General features: G+C 31.8%; 2 protein-coding genes and 1 long non-coding RNA gene across 4 annotated transcripts in view; 1 reads left to right on the plus strand and 2 right to left on the minus strand.

Annotated features, from left to right (window-relative positions):
* LOC140830595 (PLASMODESMATA CALLOSE-BINDING PROTEIN 2-like) overlaps positions 1-19,519 on the minus strand; it is an 87,180-nt gene that overhangs the window by 45,514 nt on the left and 22,147 nt on the right. The window lies entirely within an intron of this gene.
* On the minus strand, positions 258-7,060 carry LOC140830589 (uncharacterized). 2 transcript variants are annotated; one of them, XM_073193986.1, is made up of 4 exons: positions 6,370-7,060; positions 3,688-3,923; positions 2,844-3,585; positions 258-2,544 (listed from the first exon to the last, which is right to left on the minus strand). In XM_073193986.1, exons 2-4 carry the CDS (start codon positions 3,919-3,921, stop codon positions 473-475), a joined length of 3,048 nt encoding a protein of 1,015 aa, XP_073050087.1. In that variant the 5' UTR covers positions 3,922-3,923; positions 6,370-7,060; the 3' UTR covers positions 258-472. The 2 variants fall into 2 exon arrangements, with proteins under 2 accessions (XP_073050087.1, XP_073050086.1); XM_073193985.1 differs by lacking the exon at positions 6,370-7,060 and adding an exon at positions 4,559-6,344.
* On the plus strand, positions 8,187-9,156 carry LOC140829687 (uncharacterized). The gene is made up of 2 exons (XR_012117498.1): positions 8,187-8,715; positions 8,807-9,156. It is a non-coding gene; the product is annotated as an uncharacterized lncRNA (long non-coding RNA).

Genomic DNA, 19,519 nt, shown 5'->3' on the forward strand with positions numbered 1-19,519 from the left:
TTTTTCATTAGTAAAATCTGATAGGATATCTGTCGCACAAAATTTACCCGTGAAATCATAGTTTCATAGAAGTTTCGTGAATTTTTCATATACAGTATCTTAGTTAATGTTAAATTTAGCTTTCAAATTCAAATTTTTTGTAGGTGGCTTCTACTATTTCCGAGTTTCCATTAAAACATGAAGAATGAAAATATTGAAATTGATTCTAAAACAATTGGATTTGTTATTCAATTTATTTATGTTCTAAAAACTCGCGAAAAAGGCTTGAAGAGAAAGGTTTCAATTTGGGCAAAAGCGTGAAAAATCATCTTGAAAAAGAACAAGTAGTCAGCAATCAAGAAAATGATCAACGGTGACATTTACAGGACAAACAACAACCTTAATCTTGAAATTATCGAAAACATGCCTTCAGTGGCCCCACTCCCCACCCCTGAGGATGTCTCCATAATCAAGAAACCAGGGTCTCTTCTCATTACAATGTTGATGCAATAGTAGGGGTATTGCCTGCCGGAAATCTCTGTCTACGGGGGCGTCTAGTAGTCTTTCCCCACCCGGCTAGGCTTCTATCCTCCAAACCAGATTTAATGTCATTCGGTTGGGGGATCAATGGAGCACAAACCGTGCTTGGAACGGTGGTAGTGACAGTTTCAACCACCACTCGTCGCCTACCTCGAGCACCACCACTGTTTCTGGTCCCATTTCTTCGTGCCAATCCTGAATTCCACTGATGGCCAGTGGCTTTCATTATCCCTCCAAAAGTTTGAAGATCCTCAGTTATTGCGTGCCTTGACAATGATGTTAGACCAGGAAGTATGTCCCGCTGGAAATCCTTTCGCTGCCTTCCTCGCCTCGAATGACCCCTTCGTGATCTAGTTGCTAACATGTTGGTGGTTCCCACGTTTTCCTCTATAGACACTTCGGGTATGAAGGGCTTAGGCATGAAGGCTTCTTTTTTAGTTTCCACTAGCTGCAACACCATTGCTTCAAAATCATCCGTCTCCTTGGAAAACTCTTGCTGCGGGAAGGCAATTCCAGCTCGTGATTCTTTACCGGATAAATGTTCGAGTTCAACTGAACATAATGACATGGCATTTACAAACCAGAGGAGCGACTCAGCCAAGGAATCTTCAGATATATTGACACGAGGACAAGATGATGATATGGCAAGCATTGCATCTGCTGCATTTTGAAGGACTTCATCATAAATGGGCTCAGCATTATTTTCTGATACAGGAAATGATACATCTTCTGGCACGTTTTTTTTGGCCTCTGCATCATCATCCTCGCTCTCAAGGAGAACGGGAGCTTCTAAATCTATCTCCAGAGTTACCTTGACATTTTTATTCTTGGTTTCAAAGGAGGGCACAGGAGGATCTTCACAATCACTAACACAGGAGTTCAAATCGATGAAGCACGTGTTTTTCGTTGGCTTTTCCACAGGCAGTTCCTCATCAGCTATCTGCTCATCTGGCTCACACTCTATATTAATATCAATTATTCTGTTCACCCTTTTGGCGCTGACAATTTTCTTCTCAGCAGCATAATCGACAATAGTAGATGAGGAAACAAGAAATGTTGGCTCCTCTTTTGGATCAACAGTTGCAAAAATGGGAAAACCGAGAATTTTCTGAACATTTCGAGTCTCGCCATTCAAGTTCTTCTCGATAACTCGACAATTATTTGGAGCCAACATATCTGTTGTTGTGATTGGTTGATTGAGATCTCCAACTGTCTCACGGCTATGACACAATTTATTAGAAAAATCCGGAACATAATTCGAGCATCTTTTATGGTCATTAGCTGGCTTAGGTCGAAGCCAAGGCAATGCTGGCAGATGATATTCCGGTTTAATCTTTTCATGAGCCATATTGAGATCTTCCACTATTACTAGCTCATTTGGTGAGGTTGAAACCACCTCATTCAAGTTAATATCTAGTGCAGGCTTTGAATCTTCATGACACGATTTGCGTTTTGCAAAAATTCCAAATCCATGATTAGTCGACGGGTCAGCTACTACTTCATCATCCTTACTATATTTGAGAAAATCAAAGCCAGCCGACGGCAAGAGAGCTTGTGTTTCTTTGGATCCTGAGGCAAACCCATCGTAAAATCCATTTACAACTTTTCCTTCACTTTCTAAACCTGGATACAATCTAGAACTCGAATCAACTCGCCACTTTCCTCCAAAAAAAGCCGCATCTCGAGTCTGAGAAAAGGGCTGAAAACTTCTGTCCACTGCCGCAGCTGAAATGAAAGGGGGTTCAAATGTTGTCGACTTTTGAGTAACGTCTTTTTTTGACTTCGCCAAAGATGAGGTGGAATGTGTCCGTGAACCGGTAAAAGAAGGGGAACTAAATAATGGGTGAGAAAGATCACGACTTTTTTCTAAAAACTCTGCACCATGGCGAGGATTGTCTCTCCAAAGGTCTTGTCTGCTACAAACAGATGGATATAATCCAGAAGGATGATTAACCTGGTTAAGCCTAGGAAACTTGTCTTGTCGCAGTGCTTGACTCATAGAATTGAGGTTGCTTTTATCATATCCTGAAAGATTAAAAAGGCAGTATCTTAATTAATATTAGCATAATTAATATGGCAATAGTTGCATGAAAAATCACGGACAAAGAAGGTTACTGTGACAGAGTTGTTTCATATGATTGATACACTAATTTCAAACGTTACTCACAATTTACTCGGGTAGTCCTGTAGGGAAGTAGCAAGTAAATAAACTTCTCCGATCAGCTTAAATAGATTCACACAATAATGGAGTTTAACTTACATAATTGACAAGGACAATGATTAATCATTTTGAAAAACAAAAAGAAACTTTATCGAACATTTACCTGCTTCATAGAAGGAGGAGAACCGGTCCCTCTCATTAACTTTACATCCAATAGGCGAGTTTAACAAAAATCCATCATGGATTGCTCCTAGATGTCCGGCATTTGATTTAGCAGACTGATTCATCTGTTTAGTGTCTCCATTAGTGGAATGACGACCGTGGAAATCAAAATGTGATGGAGTCGCTAATTCTTCATCCTGAAAGGGTTCATTTAAGTCAGCCAATCCAATCGAGCCCCTAAAACGACAATCGGAAGCTGATGCATTTATTGGAACCTTTACACCAGCTTGATTGTCAAGGATTAACTTCACGCTACTTTTAGGTGAAGTTGAATTGTCCTCGAAGTTTCCCCCTTCTTCAGTATCTACATACTCTTCAGCCGGGCGATGAAGATCAAAGAGCTTCTTTCTCACCTTCAAAGGTCTTGGATCCAAACCTTCACGATCCTTTGAAGAAGACCCGTTCTTGAGTGGAAACAGACTGGGCTGAGTATCATTACCAATAGTACAACTCATACGAGAATTAGCAACTTCGACCCCCAAAATAGTTGTTCTACCGTTAGTAGAATTTGTCGTAGGAAAGCCTCCCACATGCCATTTTCGAGCATCTTCTGATGGCTTTTGAGAACCTAGAAGGCTTGACGATGATGATGGCTCTATTGAAGCTCGTTGATACAATTCTTTCCTTTTCACTTCTTCCATCATGTCTCTTTGAATTCTATATAGTCGGTGGAGTTCATGTACCTGGATGTCAAATAAAAGCCAATTTAGAAAGGATAAAATGTGCCAAATTCACACAAAGAATTAAAGATAAAGGGATATAACATATAACCGTAATCTTGTTACCTGATTTCTAAAAACTGTCTCGTGTTCAAGCATTTTTTGCTTCATCGCATCCTTTTCATACCCTGAATGGTCATCTATTGTAGTCCTCGGAATGAATTCATTGAAATACGGCCCATTTGTTAGTGTATTGTCTCCGTAAAATAAAGGCCAACTACTACTGCTAGAATCCTCATTAAGGTCTCTCATGGAGTAATATCCTGGCAAGAAGCTTTTGCACTGTACTTTTGTTCCCATTCCTGCAATAAAACATTGTTTTCATTTCCACCTTGTATATGAAACCAGAAATAATGGCCGTTCATGTTCTAATTCATTGTCACTATCAACTGCTTAAAATGTAATTCACATATGAAACCAGAAATAAATGCCTTACAATTATTCTAAACAAGTAAAGCGGGATTGAAGCACTTGATGTACTAAGAACAAGACTAATTCGCCAGTGAAGATAAACAGAGCAAAATTTAAAATGGAGTGGAAAGGCAACTGGCTATCCAGCTATGAACTTTCAAACTTGATGAAATGACAGAGAATGATCAACATTCTTCAATTAATTAACTTCAATAAAAGCGGCTTTGCATGCTACAGTATCACAAACATGAAGCCAAGGATGTTAACCAAGAAAGAGAGTCTGTTTTCCCAATTAAGAGTTTTTTATTAAATGCATGAAGAAAAATTTCTTTACTTGAAGGCGACACCTCAAATATGACATTAACCAGAAAATCAAATACTCGGTAATCTATTTTCCCAGAAATTGAATCCCACCATACAAAAGGAGGAACTCTTTTCAGTCTCAGTTGGTTGACAATATATATAATTAGAACAACCAGAACAATGAAATCAAAACAAACACGAGCTTCCTATTTGGGCTTGTGACCTGCACCAAGATGGTGTTCAATCATCAACGGCTCATCAAGTTTTTGTAAATTGTGAGAAAAAACAAGTAAGCTGGGGAAAAAAATGAAACAAAAAGAAAATTATGTGGAGGGGAAGCCGCTAAGCTTATAGGTTGTAAACACAAATTGAGACAATCATGTGCTGTTTTTCAATTCGCAAAATAAAGTGAACAATGCGTACAATATCGACAGACATTCGATATTTGCATCGTCGTTGCCGTGATTATTAGTTCAGACGTGATAAAGGTCAATCAATGCAACTTAAGCCACATTGTATCAGGAATGAATTTATAGTGTGGAGAGTACAAATTCAGAATTTGTGTTCCTGAAATTCATTAAAGTTTGCATTGAATTAGTTGATTATACATGCAATATAAACAGATTGTGAAATAGTACAGGACAATCATAGAAGTATTACATTAAATATCTCACATAATTCAAACTCCAACTCAATCTATCAGGTTTTTTTTTTTTTGAGAGAAGATATGTTTGTGTCATGCAAGCATGAAACTTTGAGCATAGATGGCTACTTGCTTTAGGGAGATAAATATAAATCAAATGCAAGGGGGGGCGTCATGAATTTTAGGGAATCAAGACCATGCTATGAGTTCTCCCAAGAATACAAAAAGAATTTTACTTTCCTCGCTATTTGATCACTGACTCGTATATGGATAAAATAATGAAGATGCTAAAACTTTTTCTAGATTTAGCAATAAATACAAGAATCTTTGCATATATAAGCAAAGGGGTGCAATGCTGGGACAAGGTAGGCAAATGGGAAGCACCTAGCACGTACAAACTCAATTTTTCATTGGTTCAAGTAGCCTAGAAGAAATAATGGGATCTAAATGTGATCCTCTCACTTTAATGGATAGATAAGCTTAAACAGGCAAAGTAAGTTGTTTGTAAGCAAATGCCAATCATATGAACATATGTCCAGGATGCCTAAAATGAAGTCTAGGGTTCATGAGAATCATATTACAAAACATAAATGACTGCTTTAATCGACGTTACATTTATGAGATACTGGCTATAAAAATCCATGGACATTGGGTCACATCAATCTAATGGTTCTATGAGGTGAAGAAATACCTTTTAAAGAAAATCTCGCATAAAAAAATTGTGATTCTCCCAGGACAAATGTGGAGCAATATCTCACTGTTGGAGAAATCCCAATCAAAAAATTGATATTTCGCAAATTTGGCCAATCAAATATTGCCCAACAACTAAATAACAGTGTATCAAGCCTTAGAATTATACATGTGTATGAGGTCATTCTCCCACTAGGAGAACAGAATTATGCAGCACAAAAATCATACACGTGCTTAGCAATGCACGTCACGATGTAGCCTTCTTTGATGAAGTAAATTCAATTTGTACTTGGAAAAACCATGAAAATTGGAGCAATATACGAAACACAGCTGCATTTATGTCTTCACACACTTCACCAGAAATCAGGATAACCAACTAAGATTAATAAAGGGAAAATATTTGGAAGCCAAAATTGCACTGTCTATATTAACACATACAAACCAGATCCTAAACAAATAATCACACGTCAATACCAAGTACCACAAGAAGTATTCAACTCAACTTCGATGAACACCTCAAATACTTGAGCATCAATCCCTTGAAGTAACTCCACAAAATCCAATCATTCTCGCCAATGAAACCAATAATACATCATAACTCAGAATGAAATAAATATTCACTTCCTTTAAGCCATAGTCAGAACAAAGTAAATCTCTGCAAAAACACAGAAATTAAAACCAAAAAAGGGATAAATAATTACCTCAGACCCACATCCTGTACCTCCTCTCCTCAAGAACCCTTCATAAGAATCGAATCATCCAACAGTGTTTCCCATAATATAAGAACTCAAGATCATGCCCAATTCAGAGGCTTTTCCACTATATACACAACTCTAAAGAAGGCCAAACAGAAAGACGAAGAAAAAATATAGAAAAGCATGGAACAAAAGTATGCTGATATCTGTCAAATGGAACATTGAAGTGACTGGTTCGGTAACTCCATTGAGGAACCCCAGATCCTCATCAAACTTAACAAAAATATTTTAGATTTCGATCTGCTGGGCCACTGTCTCTCTCCTCTCTATTGAGGGGAACACAGAAAACAAGAAACTTTAGAGAGAGAGACAGAAAAAATACATACAAAAAAGGATTCTTGCAACTGTATATATTTACTACTATACAATCAAAATCCCCATATTATATATTTTTTATTATTCTAAAGAGAGAACTGGAGAGATCCCAGATAAGAAATATTCACACTAACAAACGACCTTCTGTGACATGAAATTTGTCAACATCCGTCTCTTTACATTCTCCGTGATTTTCCCCCACTCCTTTCTCAGACATAAAAGCTATGCAAGATTTCTTAATTGGTTTCGGTTAAATCAATTTCTGGGTTTTTTGGAAATGAAAAGAAGATGGGAATTTTTATTCTGTCCACCTTTTTAGCTTTTAGGTAAAGATTTAATTAATGAAAATTTAATATCATATGTTAAAAACTGCCCACCTGTATGAATCTATTTTATACCTGATAATATATAATGTCTCCACTATTTGAGATAAATGATAGACATTAATTAATTATATATTTTTGTCCATCGGATTATTTTTTACAAAGGATTACAATTATAAATAATTATGTTATTCATAAATATTGACTTGTTATATGTATATCATACATATTTCATCATCTCATCGTACAAACTAAAAATCGTCTCGTGTACGATGATTAGGAGATTGACAATTATTGATAAATTAGGTCTCTTATTAGCCGGTCTCAAAAACCGGCTCGTATCTACAATAAAAAATGATATTTGTATTAGAATCAAACACTTACCACTAGGTTAAAAGTTGCAACTGTTAGTCAAAACACAATTTTATTTCTTTATACTTGTAGCAACATAAAATGCACTAACTTGAGTGTTAATGGATGCGTGTATATCTGTTGGTGATGTTTCACGTCTCTTAGATATCAATCTTATCTTTTTTCTATTGTCATGTCCTTAGTAGAGATAGTATTACTCGTTAGGATCTGACGTTACTCTTTTATAGTCTACATAGCCAATCAGATTAAGCGACACAACGTGAGCAGGTTGATGCATGAGAACTTCCCAAAAGGTCACTCATTTCAACATTATTTTCACTTATGCACGCTTAACTTAACTTCACATAAAAAAATAATATTTTTTTTATAGGTCGGGTGGGGTCGGGTCGGGTCGGGTCGTATATCAGTCTGATAAAATTGAGTGCTGGAACAGTCTTATATAAATTTTTGCTTAAATTATAATAAGTTTGATTTGATGAATTAAATTGAAGATAAAATGATAAATTATAGTATTGTCTTTTGCAACAATTATTTAATATAAATAAAAGAAAAGATGTAAAGGGAAAAATTTTAATTTTTGTTTAATGATTTGATTGAGGTTAGATAAATAATTAATAATTAATTGTTGTGAGATTAATTAAAACACAAAATTGTAACCAAACATTTGACTGAATCGACATGGTGTATTCACAAGAAACATGGTTTTCAAAGAGGTGTTGCTACCTAATAGAGAATGATGAAGTGTAAGTAAGTCAATTCTCTTTATTGTAAATATTTTAAAAATACATTATGTACAAATATCTTTCACATATCGTTAAATACATGATATATGTTTCAATGTTAGAATTTGGGAGATGGTAATAAATTCAATTTATCTCTATCCATGTTTACTATCCATGCTTTTATCTCTATCCATGTTTATCTATTTCTCATCCTCTATCTTATCATGTCTCCCAAATAAAATTTTTTTACAATTTCTATATTTATTGAATCCATTTTAAAAAGTACTTGGTTCGTGTCTAAAGTAAGTATATTGTATTCCGATTTCTGAATACATACAGCTGTATTTTTTATTTTTACAATAACCATGTATCTTTTTTTGTCTCTCAATAGCGAATCGGACATCTTACATTGGTTATTTGTCTACATTGGAAGTTGTATGAATCATTTGAATTGATTGCTCGCAATTATCGACTTACTTTATTTTTCTTCTAGAAATGATAACAGTTGCCCATCTGTTGATTTAATGTTTCAAACTGGTGAAAACGCGTCCAACCATAAGGTAAGTGTGTACTTATCTTTCGTTGACTTTTATATATTGCACTTTATGTCCACTGAGAAATATATGTTTTGCAACATGGGCGGCAGTGAAGAAGGACCAGATTCTTGCCAAACAAGACTTGCCATGGGAATGAAGTTGACATTATGCACTTCTCGGTAGGCAATGCAATACCTGGAAGACTCTATGACAGCAATCCATTGGACAAAATAGAAAGAAATGGGGGTGATAGGTGATGTGGATGTATGAAATATTATCATGGTGATATTTACTTTGTGAGTTGAATAAAGTAACATTCTTTACATTTGTAGCCCACCTGAAGGACATATTATCCTTCTACAGTTAAAATTGTGGTTTCTTAATTCCAATTTTTTCACAAATTTTTTAGGCTATTCTAAACTGTAACTCTATTGGTGGAATGATTAACAATTAGCTTGGAAACCATATTTTGTTGGTTTGGGAGCAAAGACAATGTTTGTGCACAAATGGAGATCATTTTCCTTAGGTCATCACTACAGCTCAACAAATTGATTTATTTATTCACATCAGGTTTGCATATTGTCAAGCAATCTCATTATTACATTCTCCTTTATGTACTAATTCTTTCATTTTTTTTCTTTCTTTATCAATCCATATTAACTTACACAGTAACACATAAATATTCTTTTGGATTTTTACATGGAATTTTTTGTCCATTCATTGGTGAAGCTGAAAGAGATCAACTTCAGATTTTATTATGAGTTCTTTCGTTATAAATCCTCATTATTTATTCTGATCCCTATGGAATAGTGACCATAATTTTATCTCTATCCATGTTTAACAATTTTTCATCCTCTATCTTATCGTGTCTACCAGATAACCATTTTTGGCATGTATATTAGAATTTCTATATCTATTGAATCAATTTTAAAAAGTACTTGGTCAGTGTCTAATGGGTAAATATATTATTTAATATTTTTAAAAATAGCAATTTTTTATACCTCGCTTTAATAGATTGCTCTATTTCTTTTGTACATTTAGGTTGTATACTTGGGTATGATTCGATAAAATTAATATTTTTTTTATTAATACGCTATAACATAGATTGTTTAACTTATACATACATTGTATAAGGATGAATACAATTTTAATTGTTTTTGTTCAATTCATTGGCTGAATTTAGGAGACAAATTTGATGTTTTCATATTCAATAAATTTTAGTTCAACTATATTGAGATATTTTTTGGAAAATCATTTGACAAATTGTTTACTTCTTTTACGTTGAAATTTATCATTATTTCACATGAGATGATATTGCGACTTCTAAATAAATTTTATTTTTTTATATCAAAACATATATCATGTAAAGTAACAGATTGAGTTTGGCAGATTTATTTAAACGTTGAAATCCATTGCCTTCCAAAATGTTTCGGTGTCATGATGTTTTAATTTCATGAATATTTAATATATTAGCTCAATATATTCATGACACACGCAACGCCTGTGCCTCGGTGGCTAGTAATAATAATAACTCGTAGATACATTAAAATAACCATTACTTTGAAGAGTTGCACATTATAATGCTGACAGGATTAGTCCCTCTTTCCATATAAAATAACCATTACAAAATAATTTTATTTTACAAAGTTCCCATTTTCTCTTCTATGGCTTAACATATTATTTATTTTTTATATCACAAAACTCTCGTAAATCAATTTTGTGAGATGGGTCTTTTATTCTATCTAATTCATGAAAAAATATTAATTTGAATATCAAATTATTACTTTTCATTCTAGATATGGAACATGACGATTTCATGAATATATTTATAATAATTATCGGGAGTTGATTTTTCGAAATTATCACACCGTAATAATATTAAATCTTTCTACTTTAGGTGTGTTAATTAATTAATAATTAATCCCGGTGGCTAAATGACATTAAACGAACCATATGGGTCCCACCGACGATCGAGGATATACACACAAATATATATAAGGTCTTGTTCTTAGGGTTTAAATAATTACATTTAACCCCTGGGTTTCTCATAATTGCAAAAAAGGGAATCCGTTCTTGTGTTCAAATCTGATTGGTTGAGGATCTGTTCCTAGAAGCATATATCTCTACTAAATATCTAGCACCAAGTTTTTTAATATTCTTTCTATGAATCTTTATTAAAAAAATTCTAAACAAATAAATAAATATTGAAAATATAATAATTTTTATTGAAAATTTGAAAAGATAAAAATTATTTGATTAGATTAAATAACATCACAAAAATATTTTAAAATATTTTATAATGAAGTTATTGTTGCTTACAAAAATATCATGAAAATAAAAATAAGCATTTTGGGAAATATAAATTTATATAATGAAATTAAGATGGCCTTTTAATAATAATAATAATAATAATAATAATAATAATAATAATAATAATAATAATAATAATAATAATAATATTAGTAGCTAGTTTAAAAATGGGTGCTTCGGGTAATTAAATTTTGTACGTTCATTGAAAGACAAAATAATATTTGCAATATTCAATATGCTCTCTAAAAGACAATAATAATCTTTTGAAAATAATAAAGTTCTAATATGTATATTTCGACAAATAAAATTGGATATATTCTATAAAAGAACAAAATAATGTTCTAGGACCATCTTAGTGGCATTTGGTGATTGCCTATCGTCCGTTTTGAAAAGGGCAAAAACTTGTGTGAGACGGTCTCACGGGTCGTATTTTGTGAGACGGATCTTTATTTGGATAATCCATGCAAAAGTATTACTTTTTATGCTAAGAGTATTACTTTTTATTGTGGATATGGGTAGGGTTGACCCGTCTCACAGATTGTGATCCGTGAGACGGTCTCACATGAGACCTACTATTTGAAAAGTTATGTCTATGAGCGTTATTGAAAAAATCAGTCGCTTAATTTAATTTATAGATTTTTTTAAAAAAAAAAGATTGTTCTGCATATTTTTCAATTAATTTATATCGAATAAAGATGATGAATATATCATTAATTTTGATTTTGAATCCAATATAAAAGAATTATTAGAGAAAGGTAGAGATTAACACATAATAATATAGTAAGGCTCATTTCGTAGGACCGAATTTACATGCTTAATGCAATCGATTTTGTGTTTTCAACGATAATAAAGAAAAATTACATTTTTAGTTATGTTTTTTTTTTTTTGTAATTTTGGTCATCTATTTTGTTAGATTTATTCTTATTCCGTCATTTTAATTTTAATTTTTTAGAATTCTAATAGTTTTTTCGACATGCCGACGATGTAATGTCTTCGTCTCCAATTTTATTTTTTTCCCAAATAAAAAATGACTCAAATTTTCAAAAATAATATAATAAATAGATAATTATTACTGAAATTTGACAACACATACGACAAAAATAAAAAAATTCAAAATGCAGTTTTATTTGATAATAATAATCTCATACATGTTTATAAAGAAGACATTTTTTGAGGGGGTAAATGGAGTTTAAATATTATTTTTTTGAAAAAAAGTAAAAAATTTACAGCTTACTATTATTATATATGAGATAAGATCTTGTCGGATTTATTTTTTTTCGCATTGAGATTACTATTTTTTAATGTATGTGTGTCGATGTTCTCTAAAATAGTATCATACGACAAAAACAAATTTTTATATTAGTTTAATCTGTGAAAATTATTTGTGTTTTTAAAATAGTTTAATTACAAAAAATTTAAACATTTTTACAGATATTCTTACCGTTACATTGCTCAACCTGAACCCAACCCGAACCCGAGCCAACCAAAAAACTCTCAACCCGATCAACCCGTATAACTCGATTTTGAATTTTTTTAAAAGAAATTAAATAAAATTCAAAAAAAAAATATTTTAATTTAAACACATAATAACAAAAGTTCTCTCATATATATGATTTAAATTTGAAAGTCTAATCGTAAAAAAATAAAGTATATTTACTAAATCAAATAAACAATTATTTAAAAAATAAAAAATGTTCAAAATAAATATTAAATTATGAAAATTTATGATATAAATATATTTTTTCAGACATAAAATATATAAAAAAATATAGACAATATTTATTAATTATATATTTAAAAAAATTAAATTTTCGGGTCATCTCGACCCGATCATTTTTTCCGGATCAGCTATGAGGTCTAACCCGATCGAAACCCCAAATACAAATTTTATTTTTTTGAATTGAACCGTGTCGGGTTGGTGATCTCGTGTTAGATTTTGACACTCCTAAATCCTAATTCATGTCAATATTACATATATTAAAGGGAAAGTGAAATATACATATATTTTTTTAAAAAAAATTACCAAATTTAATGCTGGAACAAAGCATCAATTATTAGATCAAAATAAAGATGGCATAAATTTTTATATTAAATTTGTACTTTTTTGGTGAAAAATGGTACGATAAAGAGTTTTCCTTATCCTTCAAATTCCGAACAACTCGCCTGGTCAATTTTCGCTATAATAACCCTACAATACCTACTGATTCTGTACTTGTCAAAATTTCAAATTATTAATTTATTGTTTTCCCATAATCTTCGTTTAAATATATTCAAACCAAAAATCATTCCAATTGAAATTCTTGGAATCTTGTCGATACCCATGTTTTAGAAAATTCAAAATATGTATTTTCATTTTTAATCAATTAATTCAATTTTTTATATATATTTTTTTTTAAAATGAACAAAGGATCAATATATTTGTATATTTTATAGACTATCTAGTGGACATAATTGACATGACCTAACCTATTGATGGCAACTAACCCTATATATATATATATATATATATATATATATATATATATATATATATATATATATATAAAAGAGGGGATAAAATGGTATAATTTGGTATATCGAGAAGAGAGATTGATAAATAATCCTCTTTATCTCATGTTTGTTATTTTTTTAGAAATTACATGATAATATCATGTGTTCGTGATAAATAATTTTATACAAAGATAAAATATCACTTTTATGATATGTGATAATTTTAATTTAATGATAAAAAATACCACAAAATGACTTAATTGTCCTCAATATATAAAAATCATAAACCATATCAAATATTTTTATTTATTTTTATATATTATTAAAATAATGATATTTCGAACTCGAGATAATTATATACGTTAATGTATATTTTAATGTATACGCCGGGGACAACATGATTAACTGTCTTTATTGGAAGAATGATAGAAAATTAATAGAGTTATTGTCCAGTTTAAAATATCCAAGTTGTAAAATTAATCTAAACAATAACTTGATTCAATAATTAGCGTGTAAGTCGAAATCCCATGTTCGATTCCTTACAAATTGATCAACCATTTTCCAATATAGTCATACACTGTTGTTTTCTTGATTTATTGGTGGATTCACGTTGAATGAACAAGATGTATGCTATCCTTTGCAGCTTTATTCAGACAGCATGGTATAACAAGGGAAAGTTCAATTGTGAGAAAGTTAATGTTAGTCTACTCTTGGGATCGTTCGAACTTATCTGTGGGGCACTGATTTAGATGGTCCAAATTTGTGATTTTAAAAAAAATAGTGGATCTCATATACTTGTGGTTAAATCTGAACCATAGATCTGTACATGATGGCACTGTCCCCACATGTAGGGTCAAATATTCCCTACTCTTGAGACTATTTTATCGGAAGAATAACATTTTTAACCTCCGTTGATTGAGAATTAAAAAAAGCACATAACTTTCTATATAAAAGTAAATTATTTTTTCAAAACCCAGTGTTTTTTAAAATCAGATTTATGGATAAATATGTCTGGCTTTGAATGATTTTTAGATATTCTTTTTACAGAAACGACGAATACAATTTTTCTCAATTTTGTGTTGTATGATTCACATAATGCTAGCATTCTATAAATAATTAGACTTAAGCACCGGATTTTTCACTTGTAGTCTCGAACATTTTGGTTTTGTTCTTGCTGCTTATGTGAGTAAATGCTTTTATCCGTTCACCACATAATATGTGTGCTGACTGAATAAAGTACTATCACTCATTTAACTATGATGTATGGATGAATGGTCGTGATACATCACTCAACATATGGTTAATGTGCTGAGTGGACGGAGACACTACCTTTATGAGTATATAACAACCACAAATTTTTGCACATTAAGTTCATTTTTATAATATATATATATATATATATATATATATATATATATATATATATATATATATATATTTTTTTTTTTTTTGGTCTTTACAAGAATCGTAAATAAGTAAATAAATATATACATAACAAATTTCATGAATATATATATTTATATTACTTGTGACCTTAGACCACCGTGGTGGTTCCCACCATTGTTCATCAATAATCAATAAAATGAAAAGTGTGTGGATCTTTCCTACCCAACTTTGGGAACAAATTAAAATCCAATCTCAAGATTTTGTATTTTTAACTATCCCAAGAAACCCATTTACACTAATCAAAATGTGATCTGATGGTAAATTAAACCTATTGAAAAAAGACAAAAATTTGTGTGAGACGGTCTCTCGGGTCTTATTTGTGAGACGAATCTCTTATTTGGTTTATCCATGAAAAAATATTACCTTTTATGTCAAGAGTATTACTTTGTATTGTGAATATCAGTAACGTTGACATGTCTCATATATTAAGATCCGTGAGACGGTCTCACATAAAACTCACTCTTAAAAAAATTTGAATCATATAAATATAAAAGTTTGAAATTCAAAGTGGAGTGGAAAATAAAGATAAAAAGCATATATTAAAAAAAATGAAGGACTAATACATACATGTGCTTTTTGCCTTAAACTTGAAGTGGCCAAAAATTCTAAAAACACTCACGGATCAGAATCTGTGAGACGGGTCAATTCTACCCATATTTACAATAAAAAATAATACTCTTAGCATAAAAAGTAATACTTTTTCATGGATGATCCAAATAAGAGATCCGTCTCACAAATACGACCCGTGAGACCGTCTCACATAAGTTTTTGCAAAAAAAAAAATATTCATTGATTAAGACTTTTCTAGATTTATTTTGGATCGTCTCCTATGCTGACATATTGTTTGTTTAGCTAGTCACTGAAAATTTTCTTCCCAATTTCTCTTTTTCCCTACTGGTTTTCTTTACTTATCAATTTTATTTCATCCTTTATCAAATAAAATTAGATACTTTTTAATAAAATGGGGGAGACATGGAAGAAACTTCAATATTTTCACAAAATCAATATACTGTTGGATTATATACTGTTAATGTGCTTTCCATGTGTGAATGAAAATTGGAGAAATGATGTGTTTGTCTCACATAAAGAAATCAAGGTGCCATATAAGATATTATACTGTCTTACACTTTATAAAAGTGTAAGAATGATTGATAAATAGACTATCTCTCGCGTACGTCAGCATAAGATATGCAAATCACGGGCCTGATTTGAATTGGAAAAAGCTTGATTTGTGTGTAAGCATCCGAACACGACCTGTGTGCGTCGAATATCAGACCGATCAACGTTGTATCACAGGAAACAATCGTCTAATTAAATCCTCTATATTTATACTAAAACTAAATATCATATCACAAATTATATTGTAGTTTTTAAAAATCATGGATTAAGCTATAAATTGAAATTTTTTCACCATAATTTGAAAGTTTTACTCACCATATTTGTTCCATATAGTCTTATTTAGGACAATATTTTTTAAAAAAACAACATTACATTTTTTAACTTGGTACATATGACCTCAGTCACAATTTTTTTAAATAAAATTTGGAGAAATCGTCACTTAAAGATTTTCTTAATATATAAGCCCGGTTAACATGAAAGCCCGATATTTGGCCCGATATTATTTCCAAATACATGGATATATATAATTATATTATAATAAAAGAGGATAAATTTATATGGACACTTGTAGGTTTATTTTTCTAACTTAAATTAATAATTATATATAGAACGATATTGGTCCTATCCATGTGACATATTACACATGGTCCAATTTTAATTTACAAGTTAGTAAGACAAATTCCCATTTATCTTATCATTGATTATTATTATTTTTTTAATAAAAATAAATTTAGAATAACAAACTTTCTTGCATCTGGAAGAAATTTTGCAATGTTGATTTTGACATATTGGATTTTGACGAGGATGACACAAGATCTGTTTGTCTTTCCAATCTAGCACAATGCGACATATTGGTGACTCTTGTACCTAACGAGAGATATGATAAATGAATTATATATAATTAGAGCGACAAGAAAAAAAAAATATAGATAAAAAAAGACGACATGATAAGTTATATTGTATTTGATGCTGATTTTAAAATTACGGATTAATATTGTTTATTTTTTTATAATAATCAAAATATCTTCGATTCTATTTTCTTTCTCTGTATCTCTTTTAAAATCAAACAATAATACATATATATTTCCTTTTCAAAATAAAACCAAGTATTACTTAATATTTTGCCATTTATATTTCTTCATATCTATTTTTCACAAAATCCTTCTTCATTTTTTCTGATATTTCTTGTAAATAATGACATACATTGGTGTGGGGACCCGGACGCTAATCAATTTCTTAATCATTGTTGGGATTTAATTATCAGTTCTGATAAACAGGGTCTAAAAATTTTTCTTTTAAAATATAAGTACGGAAGGTAATGTCATCTAAATAATATACATATCTGTATAAAAGTACAATAATGTACAACAGTCATTCATAATCTAAGGTTCAACTACTAAAGTTCTAGTAATAAAACCTATCTATATCCAAGTTCGGAATCACCACGCTAAACTCATCTTCTCGCATCATCTTCTGACCCCGATCTTGTCCCACCTGTTGTCATGCACACATACAAAACAAGACAACAGCCGGATAACTCCGGTGAGAATAAATCTCAGTATAAAACATGGTAAACATGCATATACATAAAGTAAATCACGAAATATTCTATCATGAATAAACTTAAAACAATAGATTTCATAATCTATGAAATCAACTCAAAATAAGCATGCAACACAAATCAGTTAAACATGCTACTCAAATCAAATCATAAAAACATGCTATCATAACGGAAAGCAATAACAATGGGTTTCATAGTCTATGAAACCACATCCATAAACACATGCATTTCTAGTCAAATCATGTCTAGACTCGACTCAACTATAACTCTAGGGATCTCGGTGTGAATAAGACGTCACTGTCTGTCACCTACCCTCCCAATCGGGGTGACGTGCATCTTATTCCTAGACTTCGGTCATATCTGTATCGAATAATCTACAATAGGAGGGTGTCTGCTCCTATGTTACGATACACCGAACATCTAGAAGTCTGACTATCTGTCAAACTTTCCTATCTCAAATGCAATGTATAACAATCCTGTAAACAAAGCATGTTCATTTCATAAGATTTGAATATAAAATCTATAAACAAATCATAATCATATCAGAAGATAAACAATAATCAAGTATGTGATTTAGTTGAGAAACTCAAATGAGATCTGATTTGAGTTATATCTTCTCAGATATCACATGAATTATACATTTGTCGTCCCGGTCTGACGAAGACGATGACCTGTATTCAAATCTGTCCATCTCGAATCTGAAATGACAATATCGAATACATTGTATCAGTGAATAACTCAATATACAATATGTTCTGATCAACTCAATTCAGTATACAATCTGATCAATGTCTGAACAAGATATAATCTGAGTCATATCCATAATATCACAATCTAATCGAAATCATATCTGAATATGATCAATATCAATCTACTGATGTTTCGACGGCATAACAATACAATCTGAATAACCCCGTCAATCTGAACATCACAAATATAATACTGGAACTCATAATCTGTGTCAATACAATTCATAATCTGAATACTAACACAATTCTGATATAGAATCTCAGTCAATATCTTTCAAAAATCATAACAATTACAGAAACAGTATGTTCTTTAATCTGACTTCAATTCTATAATGTCTACGGTAGCAGAAACACCATATCTGAGTCATATTCAATTCTGACAATATCATAATTTCAAATCTTGTCTAAACGTAACAAAACTTACGTCCAGTTGTAGCCTGCGTTGATAGGAACACAGTACTGAAGTCGGATTTATAATCGAACGGGCGGATTCTTCGCAAATTGAATTCTAAGATCACAATTTAAAACTCTCCCCCAAACCTTCGATTTTCTTCTCAATTCTGAAGGTTATTCGCTTGCTTATATATATATATATATACACGTTGCATTTTCAAAAGACAAGTGGCTTATTTTTGTGTTGCATGCCACGCGCATATGCGCGCACAAAGCCGCGCATATGCGCCGGTAGTTCTGCCCGGCATCTTCCGCACTTCTACCACTCGCGCATATGCGCCATCTATATCGCGCATATGCGCCGATCACTCTGCCCTACCCGCGCATGTGCGCCATTTCCGTCGCGCATATGCGCCAATGCTACTGGATGTTCCGCGCATGTGCGCGCATTCAAGTCGCGCACATGGTTCTGCTTCCTCGCGCATGTGCGTCGGTACGTGTCGCGCATGTGCGCGGGGACTCTTCTTGGCACAATATGTCAATTCTTTTCTCGACTCTCCCGGTCTAATCTGTTCCGTCTATAACCGTCTCGATTAATCTATAAATCATTTCAGATTAATCTCGGATTACGATAATAAAATCTACAATTGGAAAAATACATTTTGAGTGATAAATAATATAATGCCATAAAATATATGGTATTTGATATGATTGTAATAATATTGATTTTATGTATTTTTAAAATGCCCCAAATATCCCT

This window comes from Primulina eburnea, chromosome 4 (assembly GCF_022965805.1).
Source record: "Primulina eburnea isolate SZY01 chromosome 4, ASM2296580v1, whole genome shotgun sequence".
In the NCBI taxonomy this organism is placed as follows: domain Eukaryota; kingdom Viridiplantae; phylum Streptophyta; class Magnoliopsida; order Lamiales; family Gesneriaceae; genus Primulina; species Primulina eburnea.